This window comes from Esox lucius, chromosome 1 (assembly GCF_011004845.1).
Source record: "Esox lucius isolate fEsoLuc1 chromosome 1, fEsoLuc1.pri, whole genome shotgun sequence".
Classification (NCBI taxonomy): Eukaryota; Metazoa; Chordata; class Actinopteri; order Esociformes; family Esocidae; genus Esox; species Esox lucius.
The window spans coordinates 32,561,998-32,574,475 of record NC_047569.1 but is presented as its reverse complement, the minus strand read 5'-3'; the positions used below and the strand labels follow the sequence as shown (position 1 = coordinate 32,574,475).

The window sequence follows — 12,478 nt, the reverse complement described above, 5'->3', positions numbered from 1 at the left end:
CTAGCTCCTTTAAGGTAATGAGAGCTCTTCTCAGCGCTGTTATAAGTATAACATGTGTCACATTCCATTGTGGATTCATCTTTTAGGAGAACTAGTTCAGATCCATGCAAATCAACCTATAACATTATGCCATTGGTTTCATTGAGAGTCCCTGATATTGACGCTAGTCACAAACACAGGCAAAAATGGAGCAAACCCCGGACATGTGATTTCAATGGCCACTAATTGTAATATCTCCTCTAGGCCTAACTGGCACCATGGTAATCCTGGTTATAGTGACAATTCACATGTTTTTCAAAATCAAAAGGTGCTTGGATTTCTGCACTTCAATATAAGGAGGCGACAGTCTAAGTTGGACATGAAACTTTGGTATCTCGGTCAAATCCGGATATTATTATTTTATCTGAAACTTGGTTATCTAAGAAAACTACTGATGTAGAGATATCACTGGAAGGCTAAAATGGATTCAGAACAGACAGATTGGATGAAGGTGGTGGCATAGTGAGATAAAAAAAAAAAAATCACCTCTCAGTATTTTTTAAAGTCTGTTTCAAAGCAATTTGAGTTATCAGCTCTGAGACTGAGGTTAGGAAACAATTAGAATTTCATCAGTAGGTGTACATTGTCCACCCTCTGTTAAGGAAAATGTGCTCAACCATAAAAAGTCATAATTCAGCCACCTTCCTAACATCTGAGGTAGTTGTCCTTGGAGATACACTGGACTATGAAAGAAAAAAGGCCTACCAGGCCTAATCTAAACATACCTACGCAGTCCAGACAGACGTCCAATCTGTTTTAGATCTAAATTTTGTACCTGTTTTCATTGTGTATTGTTGAAATACAGGGCACCACTGTAAATGAGATCTCGGTCTCAGTTGTTATTCCTTAAATAAATTAAATAAAAATACTGACTCCACAAAAACTCCTCCTCACTTACTCCTCCTCACTAACTCCTCCCCACTGTCTCCTCCTCACTGACTCATCCTCACTAACTCCTCCTCACTCTCTCCTCCTCACTGACTCCTCCTCACTGCCTCCTCCTCACTGACTCCTCCTCACTGGCTCCACCTCACTACCTCCTCCTCATTGACTCCTCCTCACTGTCTCCACCTCACTGACTCCTCCTTACAGACTCCTGATGTCTTTTCACCGCCTTTTACCTGACTGCCCCTAACTGCCTCCTGTTCTGTTGGTCTCTTTCTTCCCCTCTTTTTCATTCTTTCTCTTTCTCTCTGTGCATTTCTTTCTGCCTCTTTCTCTGGCCGTTGTCTGCTGTGAGTCAGGGCTATTTTGGCTGTCTCCATCCCCTTCTTTGATTAGCTCTGATCTGTCAGTCAGATAAAGGAATGAGGGAGAGAAAGAGCAAGGGAGGAGAGGATCTGCTGGCTGATGGATATATCTGTGTACCCTGGCCTGAAAGAGAGAGATGAGAGTTCAGAGAGAGAGGATGGTGGAGAGAGAGAGACAGAAGGGGGGGCAGAGAGAGAGAGAGAGAGACAGGGAGAGACAGGGAGGGATGGAAAGAGAGATAGAGAAATGGAGAGTTTGCTGTAAAGAAATGCTTATCATGCCCGTGAAGCCCTTTAAAATTGAAATTGAAATGACAGCAATAAGACAAGCAATAAGACTTTCTCTGCTACTTTATTTCTTATTTTGACTGTCATGTTCCCTCTCCCTCTTTGTTTCTCTCTGTCTTTCTCTCTATCTATCTCTGTCTCTCTCTCAATCTCTCCCTCTGTCTGTCTTTTTATCTCTCTCTCTGTCTGTCTTTTTATCTCTCTCTCTGTATGTCTCTTTATCTCTCCCTCTGTCTGTAAGTCATTCCTGCTCTCTGTCTCTTTCTGTCCCTCATCTTTCTGTCCCTCATCTTTCTGTCTGTCTCTCTATCTCTCTATATTTCTGTCTGTCTCTCTATCTCTCTATCTTTCTGTCTGTCTCTCTCTCTCTCTCTCTCTCTCTCTCTCTCTATCTTTCTGTCTGTCTCTCTATCTCTCTATCGTTCTGTCTGTCTCTCTATCTCTCTATCTTTCTGTCTGACTCTCTCTATCTTTCTGTCTGACTCTCTATCTCTCTATCTTTCTGTCTGACTCTCTATCTCTCTGTCATTTCCATTCTCAGGACATGGATCATTAGCTCTAAGGTCTCCCATGTTGCCAGATATTACCCTAACCCTCATGCCACCCATCCCCCACGTCTCTACAAAGAGGCATACTGAGACATAAGGCAGAAGAAACAGGACAACACACTCACTATCAACTAACATGGCAACCCATACACGATACCACACACTCCCTCAAAAAACGTGGCAACCCCAGGAAAATCCATCATCCCTACACCAACTTGGCAGCCCCAGGATAATCCACCATCCTTACACCAACATGACAACCCAAAAAGAATAGCACAACCTCCCTCCACAAACATGGCAACACAGGATAACACACCCTCCCAACACCAACATGGCAACCCTATAACACCAACCCTATGGAGTGAAACTATGTGGGACGGTTTTCTTTATTTGTCAAACGCTGCACAGTTGAATGGTTCAGCCTCATGTTCGCATGTCCGGGGAGGACTCCAATTGTCTTCCAGTAGACAGGATGGACACAAACTCCAACACTATTTAACTTTAGGCCACAATGACACACTGCCAATCTCAACTTCTCCTCAGATTGCACTCACACATTTTTATACGCACACACATACACACACACCTGCGCGCACACACACACACACACATGCGCGCGCCATGGTTGTTTCCTCTGTCAAACAGCCTTGTCGGTGGGTAACTAGTAGAAGCCAACCAGTGTGTTCCTCATTACTTCTGACATGTCCACTTACTCCCGCGTGGCTCTCCATTATCGCTCTGGCCCCCAGAACGACGTCCGCCCTCGGCGCCGGGACTGTCCAGCTCATTATCCAGGCAGCCTCATGGTCTCATTGGTTAATGAGCTCTTCGGGCCGGGTTAACACGGCCTTGATCGAATGTGACCCAACAGCGCCACTGCAACCCGGGCTTCATAGGGGCGTTTGGCCGTGGGGTTCTGACGAGCTACGGGGTCTCCAAATGGCCCGAGAATAGGAGTTTTGTGAAGATATATTTACAAACCACATGGTCGTGGACACACACACACACGCGCAGGCATACGAGCAGACTCTGACAGTGGGGGCTAATGCGTAACAAACGGGGGAGAGGAACGGGAGTCTCGTTCCCTGAGTGAGGCCAGATGAAGCACTATGCAAATGTTCCTCCCTAACGAGGCTGCCTGCATGATTGTGCCATTGAAATTCTCCTTGCGCACCGCCACCTCTCACTCCCCCCCTCCCTCTGTCAATCCCCCCCCCGTCTCTCCCTCTCAGCATCACTCTCCGTGCATCTATGCATCTATCCATGTATATCTGTCTCCTCCTATCTGTCCGTCGATCAGAGAGAAAATCTGTCTGTCTGACTGTCTGTCTGACTGACTATCTGTCTGTCTGACTGTCTGTCTGTCTGACTGTCTGTCTGTCTGTCTGTCTGCCTAGTGTTTCTATTTCACTGCATCAGTTGCCATAATCCAATCATCACATATTCCATTCGTGAATCTGTTAACCCATCTACCCACCCACCCATTCATGCACCAACCTACCCATCCACCCATCCATCCACCCATCCATCCACCCATCTACCCATCCATCCACCCACCCACCCACCCATCCATCCATCCAAGAAGGTAGCAGTGATATACTGTATATGTGATGTGTTGGCTACATGGGGAGCCATGCTGGCCTGGTTCAGGGTTCTGGACTGTGGTGAATGGCTCTGTGTGTCAGTCTCCTGTGCCCCCCCCCTCTACCCCACCAATGTCAAACAGAGCGCCCTCTGTGTCCTTCTGCACCTGCTCTCTCTGTAAAACATCCAAACACCAGGGCTGAATAAATAACCCAGCACAACATGCACTGCCGGGGGTGCGGCCGCACAAACACACACACACGTTTCGCAGCGCGCAAACACCCACATCAATAGGTAAATACCCCCCGTTTCCTTTTCACCCATCTAAATAAGACAGGGCGTGCTGGGGTGAAGTTGACCCGATCCACGAGGGCACCAAGCACTCTCTAGAAAGCACCTTCGGTTGGGGGTTCCATTGGATCCCTGGGGTCCAGGCGACATCCGTATTTCAAAGTGCCTAACTCCCAGTTCGCCCCATCTGTCCATCTTTCTCCCCGCACTTTCATCCCTGTCCCTGTCCATCTTCCTGTCTGCATAATTTAGGATCGCCGCTCTCTGCCTCTTAATGGCTCTTTTCTGTCTATCCCTCACTTTGTCTTTTATCTATGTCAGATGTCTGTTACCGTCACGAAGCCTCTGTCCCTTACTGCTCCCACTAAGTGCCCCGACCAAAGGAGAATGACTGAGAGAAACAAAGACTGGTGAAAAGAGAGAACGATGGAGGGTGAAAGAGTGGGAAAGAAGAGAAAGGCAGAGAGAAAGAGAGAAACGGAGAGCAGTGAGGCCCTCGCGCGGAGTGGTTTCAAAATGGAGACTGGAAATGGAAACAGCAGCTGTGATGACGCTACGCTCCACTGGGAGAGAGAAACACAGAGATAGAAAGGAGATACATTGATTAGATAGATAGATAGATAGATAGATAGATAGATAGATAGATAGATTTTGGCTTTACCCTGATGCGATAAAAAACCTTTTGCTAATAAAAATGTGACTGTCCTCCAAGCGTTGTTGAAGGTCCATGATAATTTAGAGAATATGTTGACAAATGTGTTGTTAGAACCACATCAGGAGAAAATGCACAAAGGAGGATACAAAATGACATCTACTCTGGCTAAATCAGACTACACCTCAACTTCAACTCCACGATGAGCGAGGGAAAGAGTTGGTATGCTTGTGCGTCTGCGCGTGTGTGTGTCTGTGTGTCAGTGTCTGTCTGTGTGGCTGTGTGTGTGTGTGTGTGTGTGTGTGTGCGTCAGATCCATGGTGATGCACTAAAAAGTCACGCAGCGATGCATCCTCACACCTTCCACATTCTGAGCAACGTTTCGCACCCGTTGCCATGGTGACAAGATAAAACTCACTGTTTTAAGCTCTGAGTGGGGAAGGATACTAACAACCTGACACACTAACTAGCAACATAATAACACACACACACACACACACACAGAGATACACTCGCTAAGTCAGAGAGAAGGAACAAAACGCCACTGATCCACCAAAGCCCCTCCTTCCCTTTCATCTCCTTCTCCTCGCTCCTCTCCTCTCGCTCCTCTACTCTCCCCCTCTTCGCTACTCTTCACTCTTCTCCTCCCCTCCTCTCTACAACCACATTTGGCTGTCGTATGTAGAGACCCACGCAGGGTCATGTCATAGTGGGCCCAGCTGTCACAGAACACACCCGTGCCTCTTCATCATGTCCAATCCAAGCCCAGCTAAACCCACGGCAAGGAAGACGAATGCTGGCATTGTCATACTGCACATATCATGGAAGTGGGCCTACTGGCTGGATCATAATATGCCCAGAAAACCAACAGAGCGCTTCCGTTTATATGGAGACATACACAATGGATTCTGTATAGGTAATTATGGTGTGTGTGTATGTTAGTGTGTGTACGCTATGGTGTGTGTATGTTAGTGTGTGTATGCTATGGTGTGTGTATGTTAGTGTGTGTATACTATGGTGTGTGCATGTTAGTGTGTGTATGCTATGGTGTGTTTGATGAGATGTCCCATGCTCTATGTTCTATACTCAGATTAACTACATAGTATAATTGGTACTCCAACAATGTGTATTTGTGTCTGCTGGGGGAAGATGCTGTCATACACTGCCCGTTTTGTACCAGGGAGAGAGACAGAGTGAGAAAGAAAGAGAAGGAAAGGAGGAGACTGGAGCAGGGGGAGAGAGAGAAGAGTGTGAGAGAACAGAGCGAGGGTGAGGGAGTTGAGACAAAAGAGAAAGAGAGTTAGAGAGAGGAGGCGAGAGGAGGCGAGAGGAGGTGTGAGGAGGGTGAATAGAGGCAGGAAAGTGGAGACAGAGAAAGAAGGGAGGGAGAAATGGAAGAGATGAAGAGAAAGGAAGATGACAGAGAGGAAGGAGAGATAATAAAAGACAGGGAAAGACCAAGGAAAGGAGATGGAGGTGACAGAAACAGAGAGAAGATGTGGTAGCTGAAGCCTTCACGATGGGGATAGTCAACAGCCCGTCCTGTTATGAATTACGCCAGGATGTGCTGATTTTGCAGGTAGCGGATTATGTTGGACCTGGTGAAATACGGAAACTTCACCGTCTGCAGTGACCAGACGGCAATTTCCTACCGTCCAGCAGGTGTGGCGTGAGTGCGAATCAGCCCAGCTAGATGGGTGTTTGAACAGCCCAGCTAGTTTTGATTTGCTTTGTTGGCCTGTGCCAAACATTGACCCTGTCCTCATTCACTCAGAGATGATACGCAAACCTTAGTTTTATCGCTAACCTTGACCACTGAAAACCTAAATTTAGGTTTTGGTAAAATCACAGTTAAAAAAAAATATATATAGATGTAGTTATGCTTTAGTAACTCAGCATAGGCTTGTATCCAGAGTGACTTCCAGTACTGAAGCTGTACATAATAATACACCCCCCCACCCCGATGGAAATCAAACTCGCAACCCTGGCATTGTAAGCACGTTAGTGCTCCACCAACCAAAGTACGGCACCACCCTGCCACCACCCTGGCTAAATAAAACATGGATTGGTCGAGTCGGCCACAACGAGGTCAACAGGCCTGGTCAAGTCCCGCCCACTGCCTTGTGGCTCAGTCAGGCCTGGTCAAGTCCCGCCCACTGCCTTGTGGGTCAACAGACCTGGTCAAGTCCCGCCCACTGCCTTGTGGGTCAACAGGCCTGTTCAAGTCCCGCCCACTGCCTTGTGGGTCAACAGGCCTGGTCAAGTCCCGCCCACTGCCTTGTGGGTCAACAGGCCTGGTCAAGTCCCGCCCACTGCCTTGTGGGTCAGTCAGTTTGACACTGATGATGCACACCCCTGTGCTCAGTGGGACGGAGTCACCTGGCCTTACAGCTCAGGTGTGAAGGGAACTGGTGTTTAAGTCAATGCAAACAGCTGCTAATCCATAACGAACAGAGTTAAAAGCCAACGGCAGCCGATCGCCGTGTCTATAGAGCCGTGGAGGTCAGGATCCGTGGAGGGCACGCGAGGCCTTATGCCCTGATCCGCCAATACACTTCAGGAAAATGCTCACACAAATGCTTGCATGGACACACACACACACACACACACAGACACACAGTTACATCTATCCATCACTCACACTGAGGTATCCGTGACAAGGAGAGGGGAATCCGACAGCAAGCTTTATCGATCCGGTTCTAGAAACCCCCCCCAGGGCCCTGTTCACACACAAACACACATAAGACGCAGCTGCGCCGGATCAATGAGTGCTCCTGTGTGAAGGACACACACAGAGCCTTGCTAGAGATGAAAGCAGGGCTGAGGTAGCGGAGGTGGAGCGAGAGGAGAGACCTGTGTGAGAACGGGGCAGGCTCACCCGACACCCCTTCATTTCATTCTCTACACCAGGGCAAATGTTAACACCACGTATTTACAGGCACACGGTTCCCAAAAGATGACGGTCAATAGTAGACGTTTGGCCAGGTGAGTAAAATATCAATAGATGACTAGAAAACCGCCCCGTCAATGGTGAGCGCAGTTCCATAAAAACTGACTGGTGTTTGGCTTGAATGTCGTGAACAGAGCAGTTTGTGGACGGCTGGTTGTGGCGCTGACTTCAAATCCTCGCAGAGCAGGCATTCCATTGCATCCTACCGAGGACCTGCTAAAGGTGTATGCTGTTTTCACACTTTCAAAAGCAAACTGTGAACTATCAACGCACGCTCAGTCATTATGTTTTTGGATTAAAAAGCATAACCTAACACAAGCGAGCAATTCATTTTCACCCTGTCGCTCCTGTTTGTTTCACTTGTCCGAATCCTTCCTGAGATTGCTAAGTAGGCTTAACTGGCATCATCAGTCAGTCCATCATTAATACCAATTATTTCTTATTTTTATGAAAATGCAGGAGCTGTAAGCTAAATATGGATCAAAGACCAGTATGTTGCAGTGGATAGAAGAATGTGACTTAAACCATTCAGAACAAACACCTAACTTACCTTACTACCTAACCTTAATCATTACTGAATACATCATTTTAACACATGAGAATGAATACCTCACTGTAACCTTACTACCTAACTTCAACCATAACTGAATACATCACCTTAGTACATCAGAATGAATACCTCACTGTAACCTCAATACCTAAGCTTAATCATAACTGAATACACCACCTTAACCCCTCCAGAATGAATACCTAACTCTAACCTTAATATCTAACTTTGACCCAAACCATTCAGGGTGAATACCGAACTCTAACCTCAATACCTAACCTTAAATGTAACTTGAATTCCTAAAATGAGTGCCTAACATTAACATTTAACTCTTACCTAACCCTCACCTTTAACAGTAATGCCTCTGACGTAAATCTTGCAAGTCTCGTTCATCTGGCAAAAAATATTGTGTTGTTAAAACGCTCAATCGTCCCTGTGCAGAGGTAATGCACAATGCTAAGCCTGTAATATTTGCTTCCTTTGAAATAGACAGTTGGTTTCACTTCACCCATCAATGTTTTAGGGCACCTGGAGAAACGTTAAAAACTGACTTGAAACTGTGAGGTCATTTTGCACCGACACAGACAGAGGTAAATATTTGTTTCCCTTATCCTTTAAACATAAAAGTAATACTAACCCTAACCTTAATCTTACCCTGATTTTAGCCTCAATAATGAAACATTCATGACTAAAGTTAACCTAATTTTACTACCTACTGTAATCCTGAACCTAACTCTAAACCTGTACATTTTCCTTTTGCCTGAATGCAAAGACAGTGGATGATTTCTTAGGTAAGGATATAAAGACTTTGAAGCATAGTCGGTTATTTTTATCAGATAATAAAGTAAGCCTTTGTGGCATGGCTGGTTTCTTTGGCCAAATATAAAGTATTTGTGGTGGGGCTGGTTTCTTTGGCCAAATATAAAGTATTTGTGGCGGGGCTGGTTTCTTTGGCCAAATATAAAGTATTTGTGGCGGGGCTGGTTTCTTTGGCCAAATATAAAGTATTTGTGGCGGGGCTGGTTTCTTTGGTGTGAACATAAATGAAGTCTCTCTGTGGTGGTTGGTTTCTTTGGTCTGAATGTGATCAAAGGATAAACAGGTCCACTCCATCATTCCAATGAGCTACAATGAGGCGACGTCATTGAATTACAGCATTGTCGCACACAAGCATGCGAGCATTTACACACCCAGTCACATCACACACTCACAAACACACACAGACACAGACCACACACACACACACAATCACACACAGACACCTCACACACACAGTCTGATTTATCCCCCACACTGATATTAAACATGGCAATGAGTGACTCGCCACAGATCACCACAGGAGAGGCCATTACATGAGACTCCATCTTGAATAATTGGACAATGTTTTACCCGCTGCCCCCGATGTCGAGACAAGATGCCACTAAAACCACGTAACAGATTAAGGCTCCAACCAACAGTACCGAATTATCAGGTGGTGTCGTTCATTTGAATAAAGTCCCCAAATTCACCATTAAAGAAATGCAAGCAAAACCAACTGACCGAATTTTATTATGGAATACTTCTTCATTTCTGTGTGTTTTTCATTCCCCACTGAATGTGGATGCGCAGAAAAATAATAATAATAATAATAATAATAACCTTAATAATCTACAGTATAACCAACTGACTAACCAGTCGGCCAGCCACATGTATTTATAATGGTTAAGAGTTCATTTTTAATTTCAATTAGTGACGGATTTGACAACAGCACATATCAGGTGGAAAAAAGAGGTGTCTGCCACCACATTGCAATAATGCCTCGAGCCAAGCGATCAGCTGACATTTCAAAGCAATTCCCTCACGTCTACATGGAAGACGCTCCTACCTGGAATGATGGACACAGTGTCTTTATCCCAAGACACAACGCTGACGTACTCCTGGACGGCAGGCGGGATGAGGCACTTGAACACGGCCACGTTGCCCCGCATGGAGCGCTGGTCCGCCACGCGCACCGTGTAGGGCTCCCTGAACACTGCAGAGGACAGAGAGATTAGGCCGGGTTAACGGGGGAGACGACCTAGCTGTTGGACACGCCATCTGAGCGGGTGCCCTGGAATGAGCTCGGAAAGCTAATGTGGTGAACATGCTCATCAACATGGACACATGTTACGTCTTAATCACTTAGCAGATAAAATAAGAAAATGCGACTGTAAAGGCCTTGCTCAAGGGCACAAAAGCTGACTGCGTTGTTCCCGGCCCAACACTGAAAGCACTAGGCGAGCAATGCATCATAAATTATTCTTGATACGTAAAGGAGGGCCTGTTTCTGTTGATGTACTGGTGCTGACATTGTACCCTGGCCTATAACTCACAAACAGACACTAACAGGGTACCCAGACGCAAACTTGGCTGGTGGACCGTTAAAGAAAATCAAGTCAATGTTGTTGTCACCGAGTCAATGTTGTAGGAACACAAAGGAGAATAGGATCGGAGAAAGGAGTGACACCCCGCTGCGTTGAGAGAGATCTGGTGTGAAAGGGCGATTACCCTTTTGAACAATCGCCCATTCAATGCTAAGAGACAGCGCGGAATGGCTGGGCGCAGGCTGCCTCGGGAGATGTCACAAAAAGGGGTGCCGTATGCACCTGACGTGTATAACCCCGAACATCGCAGAGAGATGTGTGGACACGCCGAGAACGCCAACGATGACGAGGGCATCAGGGCATTGCAATTAGCAATGTTCAAGCCGAGACCAAATCACTCGCACCAAGACACAATTAGCTTTAACTAAAATTGTTCAACCTACAGTAACTGTTTAGGCTAAAACATAAGGTACATCTGACATGCGTGATATTTAAGATATTTTCCTTTGTCATGAAATAATATAAATATATCAACAAAAATTATTAAAATATGTAGAAATGACTTTTTGAGTAAAAATAAACAAAACGGTAGGTTAATGACTTTACACAATTCAGGTGCTATTGATTCAAGTGATTTTGTATTATATCTGCAGTGTGTGGATTGAAAAAATGCCAATTCATCATTATTTCAAGAGCAGCAGAGCTGGTATGAATAACATGTAATTTTATAGGGATTTCAAGGATGACATTAGCGTACAATTTACATTTATTGGATTAAGATTTTAAACAAAAACATGAATGTTTTTACAGAATACATTACTCAGGATTACAATGTAGACCAAAATCAGCAGTAGAACAATGAGCGGAGGGTACCTCTGTCGGTAGAACCTTGTCACAGCTGATACTATCAGGTCTTACCAAACAGGGGAGTAATTAACCATACGAGGTCAACGACACACTACCAGATATACATTCAGTGCGCTAGACACACACACACACAAATACTCTTCAGTATACACACAAATAACCCAAGACACAGTTCACCACACACACACACACACACACACAAACAGTTCACCACACACACACACACACACACTAACATAAACACAGTTTATTACACACACACACATCCCGCCCGCCCGCCTGTGATCTCTTTCAGCTCTCTGGCAATATAATTAACGCCAGGCCTGGAGGTGAGTTCCCCTGGTCATTAATACTGCCTCATGTCACCACTGAAACCAGAGCCAATGTCCTTGTCGCAATGGTCAAGTCGTTAACCTCAGTGTCATGTTGTAGGCCAACACACGCTCCTAATGTGAGACATATTACACACCGTAGCCTTCCACCCATTTGGCTTCAGCACTCAGTGGCTTAATGTATAACCAAACCTCATTTGAAAACAAATCGAACAAAGACCAAACAATTCCAATCAGGTCTCCATTTCAATACTTCATTCAAATGCACCCCCCCCCGCCTTCATCTCACTGCAGACCATCTCTGGATCAATGGGCCGAATCGACTGAAGAGCCGCTGTTGCTGCCAAGCCAATCATTTATTTACTCCTTGATTGACCCTGTGTCTCGTCAAACAGAGCGAAATTCCCTTGTGACCGTACCAGATCCTCTCAAAAGCACGGCAGCTGACAGTGGACGTGGCTGATTGTTTGCACTTACGCACTCCACAAAGGCTTCAGTCACAAGTAGCCTGAGAGCATTGTGATTTTACACAAGCTCCGCCTTAAAGGCCCGAGGTGCACAATGACACACGTGTTTCATTAAGCGCACGCAAATGGCAGCCCGGTGTTCAGGCGTGAATTGCACCGCGCTCGCATGCGCGTCGTCATCATTAGGATGTTACTGATGCCTGACTATATCCACCCGGTTGCCTAGAAACGGGCTAAAACGCGGTCGTGGCGCGCTCTCCGTGCAATGGGAGGGGAGACCTGTATCACTGTCGCCTAAATAATTAACTACTGGGAAACCAA

The 12,478-nt window shown here is 45.9% G+C and overlaps 1 protein-coding gene across 6 annotated transcripts in view; it reads right to left on the bottom strand.

Moving 5' to 3' along the window:
- LOC105012298 (Down syndrome cell adhesion molecule-like protein 1 homolog) overlaps positions 1-12,478 on the bottom strand; it is a 132,127-nt gene that overhangs the window by 99,251 nt on the left and 20,398 nt on the right. For all 6 annotated transcript variants that reach the window (XR_004575909.1, XM_029121290.2, XM_029121296.2 and 3 more), the window contains exon 3: positions 10,014-10,160. Coding sequence is in view for 5 of the 6 variants with exons in the window: in XM_029121290.2 (XP_028977123.2) it covers positions 10,014-10,160 (147 nt within the window). In the remaining variant the exon portion in view is untranslated. The remainder of the gene's footprint in view (positions 1-10,013; positions 10,161-12,478) is intronic.